At 44.0% G+C, this 17,601-nt stretch overlaps 1 protein-coding gene across 2 annotated transcripts in view; it reads right to left on the bottom strand.

The window, feature by feature from the left end:
- FNDC1 (fibronectin type III domain containing 1) overlaps nucleotides 1–17,601 on the bottom strand; it is an 87,650-nt gene that overhangs the window by 29,547 nt on the left and 40,502 nt on the right. For both annotated transcript variants that reach the window (XM_053592337.1, XM_053592338.1), the window contains 7 exons: nucleotides 13,627–13,725; nucleotides 11,931–12,048; nucleotides 9,825–10,012; nucleotides 8,965–9,072; nucleotides 6,108–6,296; nucleotides 2,165–4,753; nucleotides 543–643 (listed from right to left, as the gene is read on the bottom strand). In XM_053592337.1, coding sequence (XP_053448312.1) covers nucleotides 543–643; nucleotides 2,165–4,753; nucleotides 6,108–6,296; nucleotides 8,965–9,072; nucleotides 9,825–10,012; nucleotides 11,931–12,048; nucleotides 13,627–13,725 — 3,392 coding nt within the window. The remainder of the gene's footprint in view (nucleotides 1–542; nucleotides 644–2,164; nucleotides 4,754–6,107; nucleotides 6,297–8,964; nucleotides 9,073–9,824; nucleotides 10,013–11,930; nucleotides 12,049–13,626; nucleotides 13,726–17,601) is intronic.

Below are 17,601 nucleotides of genomic sequence, written 5' to 3'. Positions count from 1 at the left end.
TGATTTTAGTCAAATGACAAATGTAAGAAGTTTCAAAAGATGATCTAATGAAAACTGCCTGTGGTATAATTCAGAGTTTTTTTTATTTATTTTTACTCTACTTCCTTTTAGAAAATATTTCAGACAACTTATGGACAATGGGTAAATTTAATCAAACTGTAAACAAAAATTAAAAATAAAAATGAAGCTATCAGGACAGGGGAAAAAAATAAGTTCATTTGGGAGGCTATTCATTAGCTCTGTAATTGCTGGGGTTGAGCCATACATTAGTTTAACCTTTCTAACCAGACAAGACAAATGAAAAACAAAGACCCTGGCCTTATCTTACTAGCTATCAGAAGAAAAAAAACCTAGTTATTCAGGAGAACCAAGGATCTTTCTGAGCATTGCAAGAAACTATAATCAAGTATCTTCATCTATGAGTGCTTAAAACTGGAGAAACAGCAGCAAATAAAGACAGCTTTATCATCACACAGCGTTCACCATATTTCTCTTCTCAACAGCATGAAAACAACTTGTATGTGTAAAGAAGTGTACCCTACCCACTTTGTCCCTTGAGGGCCATTGATAAATCTCTGTCCATTCGGTTTTCCATTACCACTTGGAGGGCTTTTCCCTTCTACGTTTGATCCCCCATTATAACCTACAGAGTACAAAAAAATAAATAAATAACAGAGCCCAGTAAGTTCAACATTTAATATTCCTGCAAACTTGGCTTCAAACCAGACTACAGGTAGTAACGCATTATGTCTAACACTAAACAGAATTTTGAACCAATAGTTCAAATATATTTGATATTGAATTGTAACTTCTCCACAACAAATATGAATTTCTGTTGAGTGTAGTATAGTTTGAGTGTAGTATAGTTGTGACACTACTGGGGGAATGAGCATGTGCACCTTAAGTAAAATCACCATATAAAGCTTATACGTTAGTAGCTGTAGCTTTATTTTAGCCATTTGGAAGCTGGAGGGAGAAAGATTTGGAAGGGCAGAGAAAAGTATGTCCAAAGTGTACTCGAAGCCTTCTGCTTTTCTCTGCATGTCATACTAAATGTGACGACTACTAGTATTTCTAGCTGACTCAGGTCCCAGTCATCAACTGCCAAGTTAAGTGCACAGTGCTGTCTCACGGGCTGCTGAAAACTGGGGCTGCCTGGGGAGCATTTCCTCAGAGTAGGGTCAGACATATTCTCTCACTCCTTCATTTATTCACTAAATATTTATTGAGTTCCTGCTGTGCTCAAGGGAAATGTTGAGTTTTACGTTTAGTCCTGGTGTGTTAGGTTTGCTTAAAACGGTCTCAGTGGAAATCTGAGGCTGGCATGTGGCATTATTTTCTGTCTTTACATTGGACTAAAATAGATGCATTGTACAGATTAACAAAAAATAATACATTCATTCAAGAATGTTCTGTGTAGCCCCAATTACATGCAAGGAGAGTTCAAGGAACTCTTAACTGAGTGCAAATTTATGGGGAAGACTTACACCCTTCCCCGGGGGCCACACAGACTGCAGTTCATAGCTCTCTATGTTCTCTCCTCTGTTCTAGAAATTCCAGGCACACACCTGCCTACGACCTCTCTGTGTGACAACCGTCTTTGCCATGCATTTTCTGGAGGTTTTAGAACAACACTCACTGATCAGAACGTCTGAGCAATTCATACCTAAGACATCTGAGTTTGACCCAGGGTTTGTTGGATTCAGATTTTTGCGCGCAGAGGATGAGAAGAAGGTAAGCCTCCCTGGATAACTTGTTACTCTGGATTCTTAAGTCTAGGCTAGCCCTTGACTCTGAAACACGGGGACCTAAGTTTGGCATCATGTCTGTGACACATTTTCACTTAAGAGTGTAAGTTGAGGAATTCAAAGGGGCAGTACGGGGCAGTGTCAGGACAGAGGGCTGTGCGGCTAGACAGTGTGGGACTGGAACCGCAGCCACTCCACGCCTCCAGACTTGGGGCAAGCCGCTCGGGTCCCCAGCTTCCTCGTCTGAACCCCGGGGTCGCGATGCATATCCGAGAGGACGAGTTAACACTACACGTGCAAACCTCTTAGACACAGTAGATCCTAAATAAAATCAAAACCTCTCGGGAACGGCCATAAACACAACTGAGCGCCTGTAAGAACAGGTTAACCGACTGTTTTGTAAAAAAACCAATTACCTTGTCTGTGCTGGGGCCTCGCAGGCGGGCGGGAGAGGGGGTTCCGGAACCTCGAGTGCATCATGCGCTGGCGCAGGGACAGCATGGGGGTGGGGGCGGGGCGGGGCGGGGCGCGCGGAGAGGGGCGTGCCCAGGGGGGCGCCGCGGTGACGGGACCCGCGGGGGCGGGGCTGCGGGGCGGCGGGCGGGGCAGGAGGGCGGAGGCCCTGGTGGGGCTGCCCGGGGGCCGCTTCCCTGGAGCTGCGCTCTCCTGCGCGGGGCTCCCTCCGGGCACAGCCGCAGGCCACCGCTTGTTCTTGGCGACGCTGCCGTCGGCATATTTGCCGCCCCTGGGGGTGGAGGAGGAGGGCCACTTGGACACAGGGGAAGACAGAGGGTCTTCCCTTCCTCCTTTCAGGAATCCCTCCTCGTCCTCCTCGTGGTCCTCGGCCGAGACCGACTGCTGGGATTTGGACGGGAGGGGCCGCCTGGAAGGAGGCTCTGTCTCCCTGGGTGTGGCCTCGGCGGCGTCCTCCTCCTCCTGCCCCGCAGGGGACCCTGCCCTGCTGGGGACGCGGACGCGGGCGCGGGGCTGGGGCCAGCCGGGCCTTGGCGAGGAGTTTGCGTGTCCGCGCTGAGGTCTGTGGTCTGGGCTCCCCGCCGGCGACACCACCTGACCGTGCTTGGGCAGGAGCAGTGCGGCGTCCTTGGCGCGGGCAGGGGCCCCGAGTCCCGTACTGTTGTCGTCCTCGCTGCTCCGGGAATCGTCGTCCTGGCTGTGTCGCGCCGCGTGCAGCGCCCCCCGGGAGCTCGCCCCTTGCGGGTCCAGGAGGGCGTGGGCGCTGCCCTGCGGCGTGGGGCCAGCCTGAGCGAGCGCCAGCTTGGGCTGGGAAAGTGACCGCCCCGCGTCCTTGCTCTGGGAGCCCGAGGGATAGTGCTGGGACGGGGAGACCCGCGAAGGGGGCTGACTTTCGGGGGCCCTGTCTAGTGTTATCCTTCTGGGAACACTGGGCCTGGGGTAGTGCTGTGACCGTACTGTGGCAGGACGCGCAGGGGACTGCTGGCGCCCTGAGGACACTGGCTGCGTTTGGGGGTTACGGCCCTCCGTGTCCACATCAGTCCTCTGTTGAAGGTCCTGCTCCTTAGAGGACAAAGGGGAGGATTTGCCCTGAGACTGTGCCTCTATCTCTGCGGTTTTGGGATTCTCTGGGACGGGCTCCTTCTGGAGCAGGCTGGCCCCTCTCTGGGGGATTCTTTTTAGGGGGTCCCACCCCCGGGATGTGTGCTGTCTGGAGGAGGAAGGCATGTGGTCATTTACCGGGGTAGCAGAAAGTGGCTTCTCATCATCATCATCTCCGTGGGTGCCTGAGCCAGCCCTGGGGACGTATGCTGGGTGAGAATGACCCCTGGAGTGGGCTCGAGAGGGCACAGTGGACTGGGGGGAGCTGGAAGGCTGGAGCCGGGGTCCCCGGCTGCCGCCAAACCTGTTTGGAAACCTGCCATTGGCAGCAAAGGGCTTGTGTCTGAGCAAACTCAAGTGTCCAGAGGCAGGCCGGGTCCGCAGAGTCTGGGCGGTGGCCTCTGCCGGCCTCCTGCTGCCTTCTGCCTCACTGTCACTGTCATCCTGCCCATCAAAAGTATCTACTCCCTCAGAGACCTGTGTCTTGGAGGAAGACATGGTGGACCGTGATGGTGCGTTGGCGTTGGAACCTAGGGCTTCATGACCATCCCTCCAACTCCCAGAGGGCAGAGGGCCTGGGTGCGGTTGGGTGGGCAGCAGCCGAGATGACCCCCAATGGGGTGGAGAAAGTCTTGACGCTGGGGCTGAAGCGCTCAAATCTTCCTCCATGATCCCAGAATGGGGTGTCCTCCGTGCGGGTAACGCTGGTTTTGTCCCATGCCTCATGGCACTTCTGTCCCTCAGGACGCTGGAGGCCGACTGGCGGCTGGGAGACAGGGCTGGCCGGGTCTGGGCGCGGCTCTTGGGAGGCAGCTGGTGGGCGGGAGTGTCCTTGGGATGGAGGGAGCCTGCAGCCTGCTCATCCTCAGCTGGGTCCACCGAATCGTTGTCTGCAGAGCTGGCAGGCAGATTGGCTGAGAGGCCCCCAGAGGGACCGTGAGAGGTGGCTATGTGCTGGGTGGCTGTGTGCTGGGCAGAAGAGGCTGCCCCTGAGTGAGGCGGGGCCACCAACAAGGAGGAACCCGGTTCATCTTCACCTTCCCTCGGGGGCAGCGCTGGAGTCCTGCCAGGAGCAACCACTGAGTGTCTGTACTTGCTTGGGGGCCTCAGGGGTCGCCTCTGGCCTTGGGTCATCAAGGGCAAGGCTGGTGGGTCCTCCTGGGAATCGGGCTCCTCAGCATTGGTGACTTCTATTGACTGAAGATCCAACTCTTCAGTCTTATGACGAAGGGGAAGTTTTCTGGACACCCCACCACTAGTCAGTATTTTGTTCTTCAAGTCAACAAGGGGGTCCTTCACGTTTCTATCTTGAGGAGAAACAGTGTGTCTTGAGGAAGCTGAATCTTTGGGAGAAGCTGAGGGAGGCTCAGGTTTCTGAGATTTCCAGTGACCATCTGTGTTCTGCTGAACATTGGACTCGCTGCTCCTGGCTGTAAAGGATTTAAATAATTGACTGTCAAAGAAGAAATTCAAAAGCTGTGTGACACAAAGGCAGTATCTAACATGGCAGTGTGGAAGCATTTCAAGTCAATTATCACAACTGATAACTTCCAATTCCTGAGAACACTGAAAACTTATTTTCCAAATGATAGCATTCTTTTTTCAAGCTATATTTTGCTTTAAGTTAACAGACACTGTCTCAGAAAATTTTATGTGAATTGAATCTCTATAAATTGAATCAGATTATGTCACAGCTTCTATGAAGGAATACTGAAATGAGTACTTTGAATTAATTCATTGATTTTGTAACTGCAAAACCTTATGTAGGATTTTCTCATTATAACCAATGCTCAGTATATCACAAATCATGATAGCTATTCTTCACAGATGGGAAATACATGTAAGCCTCATGCAAAATGCTCAGTGATCTATATTCAAAACCACACAGGAATGTGTTGTGTGTGACAAGCAACCAGTGTAACATTTTGGAGGCATTGCAAAGGGTTTCCTATTGCATGTCCTTCCTTACTTCTTCTTTCTTGCTTAAAATTCCTTTGTTAATAAAAACACTTGCAATTCCAAAATAAAGCTTGAAATAAAAAGACTCTTGGGATAGGCAGACATTATATTAAATGTCCCATAAATCACCCTGTCACGAGCAGGACTGACCAAAGGCAGAGATCCTACTAAGGGCCCTATACAGCAGTGGGGGGTCCACAGGAAGCAAACTTTGTCTATATCACAGTTTGTTCCAGAACAAAATTGCTCTATACTGCAGCATAGCACAGGTCCTCACGGCACAGTAGAGAGTGCTGCCAACATCCGGCCATAAAGTGGGGCATTGGAGAAGAAAACCTGGCCTCAGCCCACTCCACTTTGATTTGGGGTCTTTATTAACTTGTTTGGTTTGATACTGACCAGATAAGCCAGACCACTGAAATCTTGCTGAGTAAAGTGTGTTCCTGAATAGTAGAATGCAAACTAAAAATGTAAATGCTCTGCAGAAAAGCAAACTAACAAGGAAAAAATGCCACATTGCACTTGTAAAAATGTTCTTTCCTTGTCACAAGCCCCAAATTAAATAGTGACATAGCATTAATCATATAACTAAGATGTTAATAACATGAGAGTGATAATTAATGTTATCAAACATTCAGTAATTAGTCTTTGCGGAGACTAATTTCTAAAGGGACCAGAAAAATATTTTAGAAATCAATATGCGACTTAGTCCCCCCCCCAAAAAATCATCAACTGAGCAGTTCTAAACCAAAAGCATGACTCAAAGAAACACAAAACAAATAGTATAAATGAGAGAGAAAAAAAAACCACAAACACAGTGCTTACTTGTTGGCATAGCGACAACAAAGGCTTTGGAGTGAGGGCCCAGGCCTCTCCGGTTTGAGGCCCGGATTTTGAAAAGATAGCGTTCCCCAGGCTGCAGACCGTCCACCAGGGCAGAAGTAGTGTCTCCAGGATAGGTGAGGGACTTTGCTCCAAATGGCTTGAGAGCCGGGGCGTAGGAAAGAATGTATTCTGAAATGATTTGTCAGACAGTTGGAAGGGGGAAACTGAAAACAGTCCTGTGTTCAGCAGACAGACTGTATGGGCAGGATGAATTAGGATGTGCATTACTAAAACTAATACGCTAGCAATGCATGCCAAGTCACCAGCTGGAGCGTGAAGACACAGCAGAAAGTAACTGCACATTTATTTGGGAACCAGACAGGGCTATGTATTTAATTAGTTGTATCTTTGCAAGTTTGAGCAACTTAAACATAGAGAACCAAGAAGGCCAGCCTTCATACAATTCCCTAAAATACTTACATTAGTTTTATTTACTAATTGCTATGATAGTCTATATCCTGAATAGAAGCAGCTAAGGAAAAAGAAGTGGCAGCTGCTAGGAATTGATTGTGAACAACTGCTGAGAACTTCCAGCATTTCAGTTTATTAAGCTGAATTAGTTTTATTAGCATATTAAGCCAGGAAAATTCTATATTTGGAACATAATTTCATTTTTGTAAGAATTATGTAAGTTCTTAATATATGCTGAGAAGGTTCATTTTTATAAGAATTATGTAAGTTCTTAATATACGCTGAGAAGGATGTTTCACAGTATTTAAAACTGAAGAAAAGTTGTTATGTAACAGATTTATATGATGTGTAATGTATCCATCTTTAATTGACTATATCTATAAATATGTAATACCCTTGAAATTTTAAAACCACAGTCAATTCAGTCCAAAGAACTAAAATATCTCTATGCTTACATGAAAATATTGTAAGGAAGTCATATTTTAAAACACAATTTTCACCTTCAACTAAAATTGTTCATGCCTATTTTCCTCTCCAAGAACTCAAGATTTATAAAACTTATTAATATGAGTAGAAGCTAAGAAAAATAATTTAAATTACACAAAAATCAAGCAATTATCAGGAGCCGTGGAGGTCTTTTCTTTTCCCTATGCTCTCATCTTTAAAAAGTACATTCATTTGAATTTTTTTCAATCAAAAATGTTTTTGCAGTATTTTTCTGAAAAAAAAAACAGCATTCTTTTCTTATTGAGAATGAGCAAACTTATCATTTATAGTGGTCAAAAGTAAGAATTAAGAGAGCCTGGGTCTATAAAAATTTTATAATTCATATTTTTGTATGAATTCAATTAATTTGAAAAAATTTAGCCATGTTAAAGTATGTTCTTCTGTTATGTTTCATATATCTTATACATAAAAAAGCCCCAATATAATTATGAATTTCAGACCCACCCTTATGAAAACTAAGTAAGTAAGATATATGAGTTCTTTGGACATAAAAAGTCTGTCATTATTATTTCTGGCAATATGTGATTGACTACCAAGGAGCCCCTCTCACCAAAGAGCTTTAAATATAAACTAAGATATGAGAGAGGGGGAAGAACAAACAAGTAGCGTGGTAATAAAGTCATGTTAGATGCAACACTGACTTATAAAACAAAGAGTTGTTCAGTGAAAAAATGTCTTAATTCAATTTTCAGAGACTTTTTCAGCATCACTGTACTTGATACAGAAGGAATCAATGTCCAAATTGTTATTGTTATAAAAGAATGATTTAAACGAGCCAGCTAAATATTTATTCTCTTCATTTGTTTTTGGTTTATTCCTGTGGGGAAAACATGAGAAGAATTGGTACAATCTATTCTTAGCAAACTGAAAAGAGAAAAAGCATTAAGTACAGAAAATACCATTCCACATCCACCTTCCTTAACTCATATTATTCCATGAAAAGACACCCTACATGTCAGAAAAAATAACTTGTAGTTCACTACAAAAATGAACTATCCACTTTCTCTTTTCAATTAAGACATTCCCAAAGGAGATTAGTGGTAATTTTTTGATTTCTTAAAGTTTATACAAACTTTTATAGTTTCTGGACCAATTAGGCTTAAAGTTGTCCCAAACATCTAATGGCAATAAAAATATATTTCTTTCTCAAATAGAAATTCCATTTCTTGGTACCCTTAGAGTGCATTTGTATAGGAAATGCTACGAAAAAAAAAACTTAATATAGCTCTTTAAAATGTCTCTAGACATTTTATGACTTCTAGAAGGTTCTTGGATGCTCTTACATTAAAAAGAAAAGATTGGGACATTTATTTAGTAGTTTCAAAAATTGTTACATTTAACTAGTCGTGAACAGTTTATTCTCTTTTTATTCTTTTAAATCTTCAGTGTTTACATCCATGACATACATCCATACAGAAATAGCTCGATAGTGACAAATAGGAAATAAATCCATTTCCATCACTTATCACTTGAGTTTCTCAAACTCATTCAGTGTATTGATGGTCTCATTAAAGATATTTATGGTTCTACAGGATTCCTGTCACTCCTACGTTTGTAATCTTCATGGTACAATAAAAAGACCCATAGCTTGAAAACCAGGGCATTGTCTGCCTGGGTGAAAGTTATGATGTCATACTCATGCTGTTAAAAACATCTCTCCTAAGAGCAACACTTAAAATCCTTCGTAGGAAGACAAAAAGAATTGCAACGACCTGGATCTCAGACAATGAAAATCTTGCGGGAGAGATCCTCATCCCTTGGGTTACCACCTCTTACATGTATGTGGTCCCCTATTTCTTTTTCAGTCACCAAAGCTGTGAGGAGAGGCAGTGTTGACCGGAATCCATGTAGCTTACGGTTTACAGAGTGACATCCCTACCTTTCACCTTGCCCTCCGTCTCTGGCAGTGCGTCCCAAGACACAGTGACAACTGTAGGTTTCCCATTGACTGGCCAGACATTCAAGTTTTCAGGAGCTGTGATAGGAGCTACGAAGGACAAGGAATCAAACACTTGTAAATGCCCCAGAGGATATCCTAAAAGTAAATAACATGTAGTCTCTACATATGCACATTTCATTGGAGAGCTGCAGTATTAATTTTTAGTATACACAAGAGAAAATTCTATACCTGCATTTTGTGTTATATATAGTGATTTATGTCACTTCAATCAACTCATATAGTGAGTTTAGACATACCTAAGGAAATGCCTTTAGGAATTCAGAATTTCTCTCATTGCTAAATATTGAAATATCCAAAGATGATTAAAATCCAGTTCCAAATTTTTCTTAATAGAACTTTTAAGGATATGGCTTAAAAGAAAAGAATTACAGCCTTGGATATGGAGCAAAATTCTCCCCCAGAATCAAACACAACTTCAGCCACAGGAAGGAAACGTCTGTCCTCCATATAAGAGCCGGGCATCACCAGGGCATTCACTCATGCAGTGACAGCTTTTGTGTGCCACATGCTGGGATTTAATGTGCTGCACGTGTCAGAACAACACAAACAACCTGTTAATGGAAAGGCCACAAGGGATAAAAACAGGGACCCAAGGAAACAGCTCTCTAACTTCATTGCATTTATAACCTAAAAGCAGCACCAAAATCTAGGGTTCATGGGACTTTCAAAAATGCTCTTGCCAGCCTTCGTCACTATTGGCTTCTTCGCCTATTTACTTTAACTCCTATTTTAGAAGTGATTCCCAAATTGTAAGTCCAAAGGCCATGCTGAGTACAGACCAGATTCTGGTGTTCTTTGGAAGACTGATGGACTCCACTTGCCATCTCTTTCCCCCTGAGAAATACGGACTGCAAATTCATACACGGTGTCTGGAATCAGGTTCTCGATCAACACACGTCTGTTGGTGACTTGCTTGTAATCCCACCTGGCGGATTCCCCCTTTTCCCGATGGCGCACGGTGTACTGTCTGTAAGAAAATGAGACACAACGATAGATCCAAATCTCAGCGACTGAGCACGAGGTTCCTTGCTGTTTTTCCTTCACCATAACGACTTCTGGGGGTAGGTAAGGAAATCAAAGAGGAGAAAAATCCAAATTTTTGACTATGTTATTGACTCAAAGAATCAGCTTAAGTTTCAGGTGAAGGTCCTAGCACAGGCCAGGAAAGACGGATCTTACTGCCTTTTCAAGACCAAAAAGTCTTAACTGCTCAGAAGACCAAGGAGAGATTATAAAGGGAAGGGATGGACAGGAGATGGGTCTGGCTAGGCAACTACCTCACCAGGGGAATGTGTGCACATTTGCATCTATGGAGCATGGAAGGGGCAACATTAAGGGCCAGAAAGGACCTGAGGTGTCTCGGATCTCCAGAAAAGAATACAAAAATCTCATTTCATGCCAAATCAAGCCTACATTCCATAGGTTTGGGAAAAAAGGGAACATATGGTTTTGAGTAGATTTATTACCATGAAAAGGAACAAAAATGTGTAACAAATAGAAAGGGACCAAGGACCTAATGAAAGTAATTCTGGTGTGTGATTATCAGAGAGAGAAATGCTACGAGACCAAACATGGAAAATTCAACGGCCCCAAGCAGCAGATACCCTCAAGAGTTGCAAACACTGTTCACTGGATTTCTGTTCAAAGAAATTTTCTTTGTAGCCTCTTTGCAGTGGAAAGCACTTGATCCATTGAAAGTGTGCTATTTGCTACATATAGTATGTCAGGAAAAGGCTTCAGTTGAAGACACACCACGCCACTTAACACAACAGTTCTGCTGAGAAAACTCAAACCTTCTCTGGTTTTCAGCAAAATGCTGGAAATCAAAGCCCAATGGTAATCAGGGACGCTTTGTGTTGGGGAAGGCCATGCGGCTAAGGAGAGAATCACTATGCATTTCCTGAGGTCTTTGAAGAAATGCAGGTATCTTTCACTCGCAGACAGTGAAGGGAACTATCTGAATAACAGTTTATATGTGTATATAATCTCAACATTCCGTGCCATTCAGATTAAAGTACATTCCCTTCTCCAGGTTGTAGACAGGTACAAAAATTAGTATATAATAAGTAGGCCACAAGAGGGACTGTACCTAACAAATGCAAACATTGTAACCTAATTCTTTGTACCCTCAAATTAACCTGAAACAATAATTTAAAAAATTAAAATTAAATAAAAACAAGTAGACCATCAAATTTTGGGCTTTCTCTTGATTATATAAACTATTTGGTCATTGAATACATAAAATTTTGATGGCCATATTTAATCTACCACTAACCAGAAATGGTGTTCCCAGTGGCCTTTTAACATACAGATTATTTGAACCCTAGTACTGGTTTTTCTTCTGTTGCTATAGCAAATGAATATGAAAACACCGTTTAAGAGAAAATAAGATGCATTTTGTTATGCATGAACAAGCTGGACATGAAGCAATTCAGTGTTGGATAAATCTCTAAATGGGAAACTACTCAGTGTCCACCACACTATAGAAATTCATCTTGCTGCAACTCTCCCTGAACAGCAGGAGTAATGCTAAGACTGCTCCTGAGTTGGGCCTGGCACAGACACAGCACATGAATGAGACAAGGCAAAACCCAAATGGAACAAAGAAAGAAATGCCATCCGGGAGACTCCGGACGCAAGATGAAACTCGGAGCAAGTAAGGTGTGAAGTCCTGCTGCGTGTGTTACACCCAGGCCCTGGGAGCATCTGATTTGTGAGAAATGTGCTTGGGATCAACTAGACTGCCATAAAATATTCAGCCATTGGGCTACAAAAGAGGCTAGCATCCATGTAAGTCAGAAAATTAAATCATTAAACACGCATCTTTTAGGGCCAGAAAACCCACTTCTCTCCTACATAAGAGACAAAGAAACAAGTGAATGTACCTCGATGCAACAACTTTCTTCTGTTTTTCCAAAACAGGATCCACCCAGGCCACAAGCACAGATTGGGATGACATAACCCGGACACTGATGTCTTTGGGCACATCCAGTTCATCCTCTTCTGAAATGACAATGAGACCCATAGAAAGGGACTTCTCTAACAGTGGGCTCTGACTCACCTGTACAATTTTTAAATTGCTTATGCTTAAAACAGACAAAATGAAATGGATAGAGAGTTAGGAAATTACTTTATTGGTCAGTGTAGAAAAAAAAAATCTCCACTCTTGCTTTTCTTAAACACAGCCCGAGAAATGGGCAGCTCCCTTTAAAAGCTGATGTACAGAGCAGTACAACAGGTGCTCACCCTGGCCAAAGACAGTCCAGGCGGCTTGGTGTTTTCTTAATGCACACTGTAACTTTTGGGGGAAATAATACAGTTTTTATGGAAAATAAAATAGTTTTTATGGAAAGCAAAAGTTTAGGAGAAGGAAAGTTTAATTGACATTTCCTTGGCAATTAAGGTATGAGATGAAAATTGTGGTTCAAATCACTACAAGAATCATGTCCTCAGATTTTAGAATAGGTGATTCCAGGGCAGATTAAAATTTATACTCAGACATAAAATAGAATTCAGTCTGTCAATTTCTTATAGAGATTCAACTTTGCTGTTCATAGAATATGTCATAGTCATAAAGTTTATCACCTTAGTCCAATCTCTAACATTAAGATGTACAAGATGTCTTCACTATTGCTTTTTAGTCTCTTGGGTTTTTTTGTCTTGCTTTCTGTTTGTTTGGTTCTGTGTATTTTTTTTTCACTTTGCAGGGACCGTGTTTCCAAAGAATGTGGACTTTAGCCCGAGCAGGAGAAGTTGGGAATATGTAGTCTTTTAGAAAAGTGACATAGGGACTTTTCTCTGGCATCAATTAATAATAAAAGTGAAACATCATATATAATGTGGACTTCTTTATATAATATAAAATACATTTCATTTTGTGTTGTGAGTTCGTGAAAATAATTACAGATTGTATAGTTGTAGACTGCCTCTTTAAATTAAGGCACATTGTCCAGAAAAGGTATGTGTAATTTGTTAATATATAAGTAATATAAAAAATATGTGTTAGTGAGCGTGGGAAAAAGTGTCCCTTAGTAAGTGGACAGTGATAGGCTATCAGCAAACCACTATTAAATTTTTCTCACTGGGCGGCACCTATGGCTCAAAGGAGTAGGGTGCTGGCCCCATATTCCGGAAGTGGCAGGTTCAAACCCAGCCCCAGCTAAAAACTGCAAAAAAAAAAAATTTTTTTTTTCTTACTATCTCAATGCCATTTTTAGGCAGAGTCAGCTGAAATCACATGTGCATGCTATCCACACCTGCTAGTCCTTCTCTTACTTCACTCAGTGCCTTGCTGAGGGTGTTTATGTGTGGACCAGACTCTGCCTTTCCCTGAAATGAATACTTGGCTGCCCCAACACAGCATATCTTCTGCACAGTGAAGCCATTCAAAATACATAGGGATGTCCATTCTGTCACACGAATACACCAAGGTCTGCACATAAAAGGTAACCATGTCTACCTCGATGCTCCTTTTATCCTCAGAAAAATTCACATACTTCGGCATCCAGCTGGTACCATTTGGAAACAACAGGGCATTCCTACGAGACCACAGTTTAACCAAATGCATCCTTGGCAACATACCTGAAATCTTGCGTTTTGTTAGGGCAGCCCTGTAGACCGGCTGGCTCTGCCCCTGGGTGTTCATGGACTGCAAGGAGACCACGTACACTGACTCCGAGGCTGTGGAGCAGGGAGCCAGGGATGAGACTCTGCAGTGGGGATTTCTCGGGAACACACATCCCGTGGGGATCTGCGCTCCCTTCCCCTGCCCTCCGTATTCCCACTTCTTCAGGACAATGAAAGATGAGCCCAAGATGAGCCCAGATCTGTTGAACTAAACTCAACACTATTACATTATGTTAGAAAATGAGGAACTGATTGTTAACTATAATTCCTGAAAGGTAAGTTTCTCATCAGCGTCAAAAAGGGATGAACGTGCTTTAAAAAAGAAAAGAATGTCATATTTACCCACATAATTCCCCTAATCTCCTTTTACTAATAAAATAGAAAACAGCGAGTTGCTCTAGTTCTGTCATCAGAAAAAAAGGAGAAAAAAGAATAGCTGACACGCCACGTGAATAGCCCGGCGGTGTTTCTTAAAATCCTCAGAGCAGAGTCTCTGAAGATTTGCTAAGAGTAAATGGCAGAGTTTAAATATATCCTTTGTTTCCGATGGTTCTTTCAGTGAGTTCCTGTCCCCTGTCCCCCATCCCCGTGGAGCATGCTTTCACTATCCCACTTAAACTAAACTGGAGAATTTTATACTTGACCCTTGAACAACAAGAATTTGAACTGAGTGGGTCTACCTATAGGCAGATTTTTTTCAACCAAAACTATTGAAAACACAGTACTGGAGAGATGGAAACCCTGCATCTACTTGGACTGGGCGGGGCTGGGTGTGAGCGTGAAAGCATCTCAGTGCCCATGGGGAGGCCTCCCACGCCTCCCACCCATACTGAGCCATGACTGTACTTGGAAAAAGCAAATACAATGATGGAATAAAACTTGTACTCTCAAGTACTATGGAATCAGAGAGTCTGAAACCCAGGTGAAACCTTGGGTATTTTCTAATTCGACCTTTTTACTTACAAATAAGGATGTAAAGCCATAACATTTGAGTGACTTGCCCACGGTTACACTCCAGAGAAGCATTCATAATCTTCCCTGCCTAACTCTGGGCTCTACTGAACAAGCTTCTTATTCAAACTTTAATCAATTCAAAAATAAAAAGGCAACCTGAGTGATTTCCAGTGTAGGTAGTTACATCCTTAGATGCTATCTAGGTAAATTAACAAAGGCTGATGCTAAGATCATAAGAGAATTTCAAACACAGGACTCTTCCTGTTAGGCACTGCAAACTTTCAGATACTAGAGAACCAAATTTTTGTCTTTACAAACATGTTTAGTTAAACATAAAAGGGTACCTGTGTTCAAAAATCCCACATAGAGGGACCTACTTATATAAAGCGATCTGCTATCTACTAATCAGAGATTTCAGTGTAGGAGATAATATCTGACAGCCTGCTCTCTCTGTATGCAGAGGGAAAGCGGGAGAAGCTCATGCCGTGACATGTGGAAATTATTTATACCAAGTCACTCACATCTTACTCCAAAGGATTTTGAAGTGCATGTTTTGTGAAAGAGAGGGATCAAATTTGTAACACTTGGATTCACAGAACATCAAACTAAGCTTCTGAACTGAGGAATCACTTCAGATCTGTGAATTGTTTTGGTGTGAATTGTTATTAACAATGGAATTCTGCCAAAAGTAGACAACGAAAAATATCTGCCATCCACCCTCCCAGCCCAGGAACATGTGGAAGAGACTCCCTGTGGAAAACAGCATCTCACCCCTTATCCAGAACCAACCAGAATGAATACTTTCCCACAACTAAAATGTTTACATGTTTTCAATGTATTTCTTAAAGTTCTTAGATTTGTCTTTATGCCCAGATTCTTGATTTGCTGAGCTCTTGAAACTAAACTGAGCCCAGGAGCAGCATTAAGGAAAAGTTGTCTCCTGCAGTATAGTAACTGCTGTCCCAGGCCAAGCATCTCACACACAATTTTTCCTCTAGTGCTAACAAAGCCCCACGAGGAAGCTACTCGCACTGTCTCCATCTCTCAGATGAAGAAACAGGCCTGAGATGACTCTGAGGTCACAGAGTGTGCGGTCTGCAGGCCCCAGCGAGGAGGCTCTTAGTAACTGCAGAAGAGGGGGCGGCCCCGGGCAGCCATCTGTTTCTGTGTCACAGAGATGCAATGAACAGCACGTGATGGTACAAACTCCCCCTCTCCGTGCTCCTGATCAATGAATCATTTCCCAAAATGACCCCAGCATCACTAGCCAGAGCCAATGCATCTCCCCACTTCCCAAGCTCAAGTGCATGGCGTGGCAGAAACACCCCAGCTTCTAAGGGTCTGTCATGACCTCCTTGTCCTTTAGTAGGACGCTGTTCTGCTCGGGGCCCTGTCCCACTATCTCCTCCCCGCCCCTGTGGTTCCACACCCCTCCGGCTATGGGACTTGCTGGAGCATCACTCTCTCTGCAGGGCCTCCTTTAACCAGAGTCAACACCACTGGCCCCACCCAGGGCCACATCTAACACAGGCCAGGCCCAGTAGGATGTGCTTCATGAATGGTGTGGAGAGGGGCAGTCTGCAGCCCGACCTCAGCCCCACACCCTCCCCAGGGCTTCTGAACGTGTGAGTGCTCTCTGCAGCACCACAAGTCAGCGGCACCTCTGTTAGGAACAGAATGAAAGTCCTATCAAGGACGAGTAAGGAGGCAGCTTCTTGTGACATGGCAGGTCCACTCCAAATGCCTGGGGGAGTCCACCTGAGCCCTGTCCACCCTGGCAAGATGGGGCAAGCTTCCTTGCAGGAACCTCATACATCATTCACAATGCCAAGTCCAGTGTTGTTTATGTGATGGAAGTTCAAAAACTAACATGCTAGCCCTATCCGTCCAGGCTGGGACTGGGGCACACCCCTCATCTAAGATCTAATATTTTCAGGCAGAAAAAAATATCCTTCTGCTGTGCTCAGGTGCTCAGTGGCTCACTACTGAAGAAATGAAAAAATAACAGACCAGTCAAATGAAAAACTTGTCAACATTAAATGACATTTTAATGTGTGCTGTCAATGGAAAATTCAGAGCCATGAAAAGTGTCCATTAAAAAAATACTCTCCTGTGGTATCAGAAATACAGAGTGGCTTTATTCTTCTGCTGATGTCGTGGGAGGAATCGGGCCCACATCACCAGAATAGAGCCTTTTACCTGCCCAGTAAAACTATTCGGCCACAGGTCGCTCAAGCCCAGAATTAGGCAGACTCTGCCACCCAAGCAGGCCTGGACACTAGGGGCACCCTCCACAACCCGCTGCCCCCAGGAGGGGCTGACATGCAGGGACCCAGCCACATTCATCAACTCTCTGCCCGACGTACCAAGTACATAAGGGTGTAAACAGGAGAGAGACAGCTGTTGGCACCGTCTCTACACTCAAGAGGGACAGGCCTGAGTTATTCCCTTCTCAGAGCTGGTCCTGGGTCCCTGACCAAGCCTGTTGATGGGTGAGTCCAGCACAGACAGGAAAGACCCCACCCAGACTGGAACCATGCACATAACCTCTCCCAGTCACAGCAATCTCCCTCTGCGACCCATAGCCAGTGCTTCCTTTACCCAATAAGGGGGTGCGAAAAGGGGGGATGGCCTGAGTTGCAGTTACACTCGGCTGCCACAGTGACCCACCTCCATAGGACCTGAGGTCCCTTGTCCTAGGATTCAAAGACAACACTTCAAAGAACAAACAACAAGGACAGAGCCAAGATGGCAAAAGCATCAGCCCCCTCTCAAGTAATTTCTAGGAAACAGACAATACAACTTATGTATAGTAGAACCTCCATAGCTAACCACCTCCCTACACTGACCACCTCCTTAAGTTGACCTAATTTTCATAGACCAGACGTGCACCATGTGTACAATATCAGAACAGTAGGCCTAGTTCCTTATGTTGACCAGTTGTTACAGCTCTGGGGGTGGGGGGTGGGGGGAAGG

Source organism: Nycticebus coucang, chromosome 5, assembly GCF_027406575.1.
Source record: "Nycticebus coucang isolate mNycCou1 chromosome 5, mNycCou1.pri, whole genome shotgun sequence".
Taxonomy (NCBI): domain Eukaryota; kingdom Metazoa; phylum Chordata; class Mammalia; order Primates; family Lorisidae; genus Nycticebus; species Nycticebus coucang.
The sequence above is the reverse complement of the archived record's forward strand: the minus strand, read 5'-3'. Positions and strand labels throughout refer to the sequence as shown.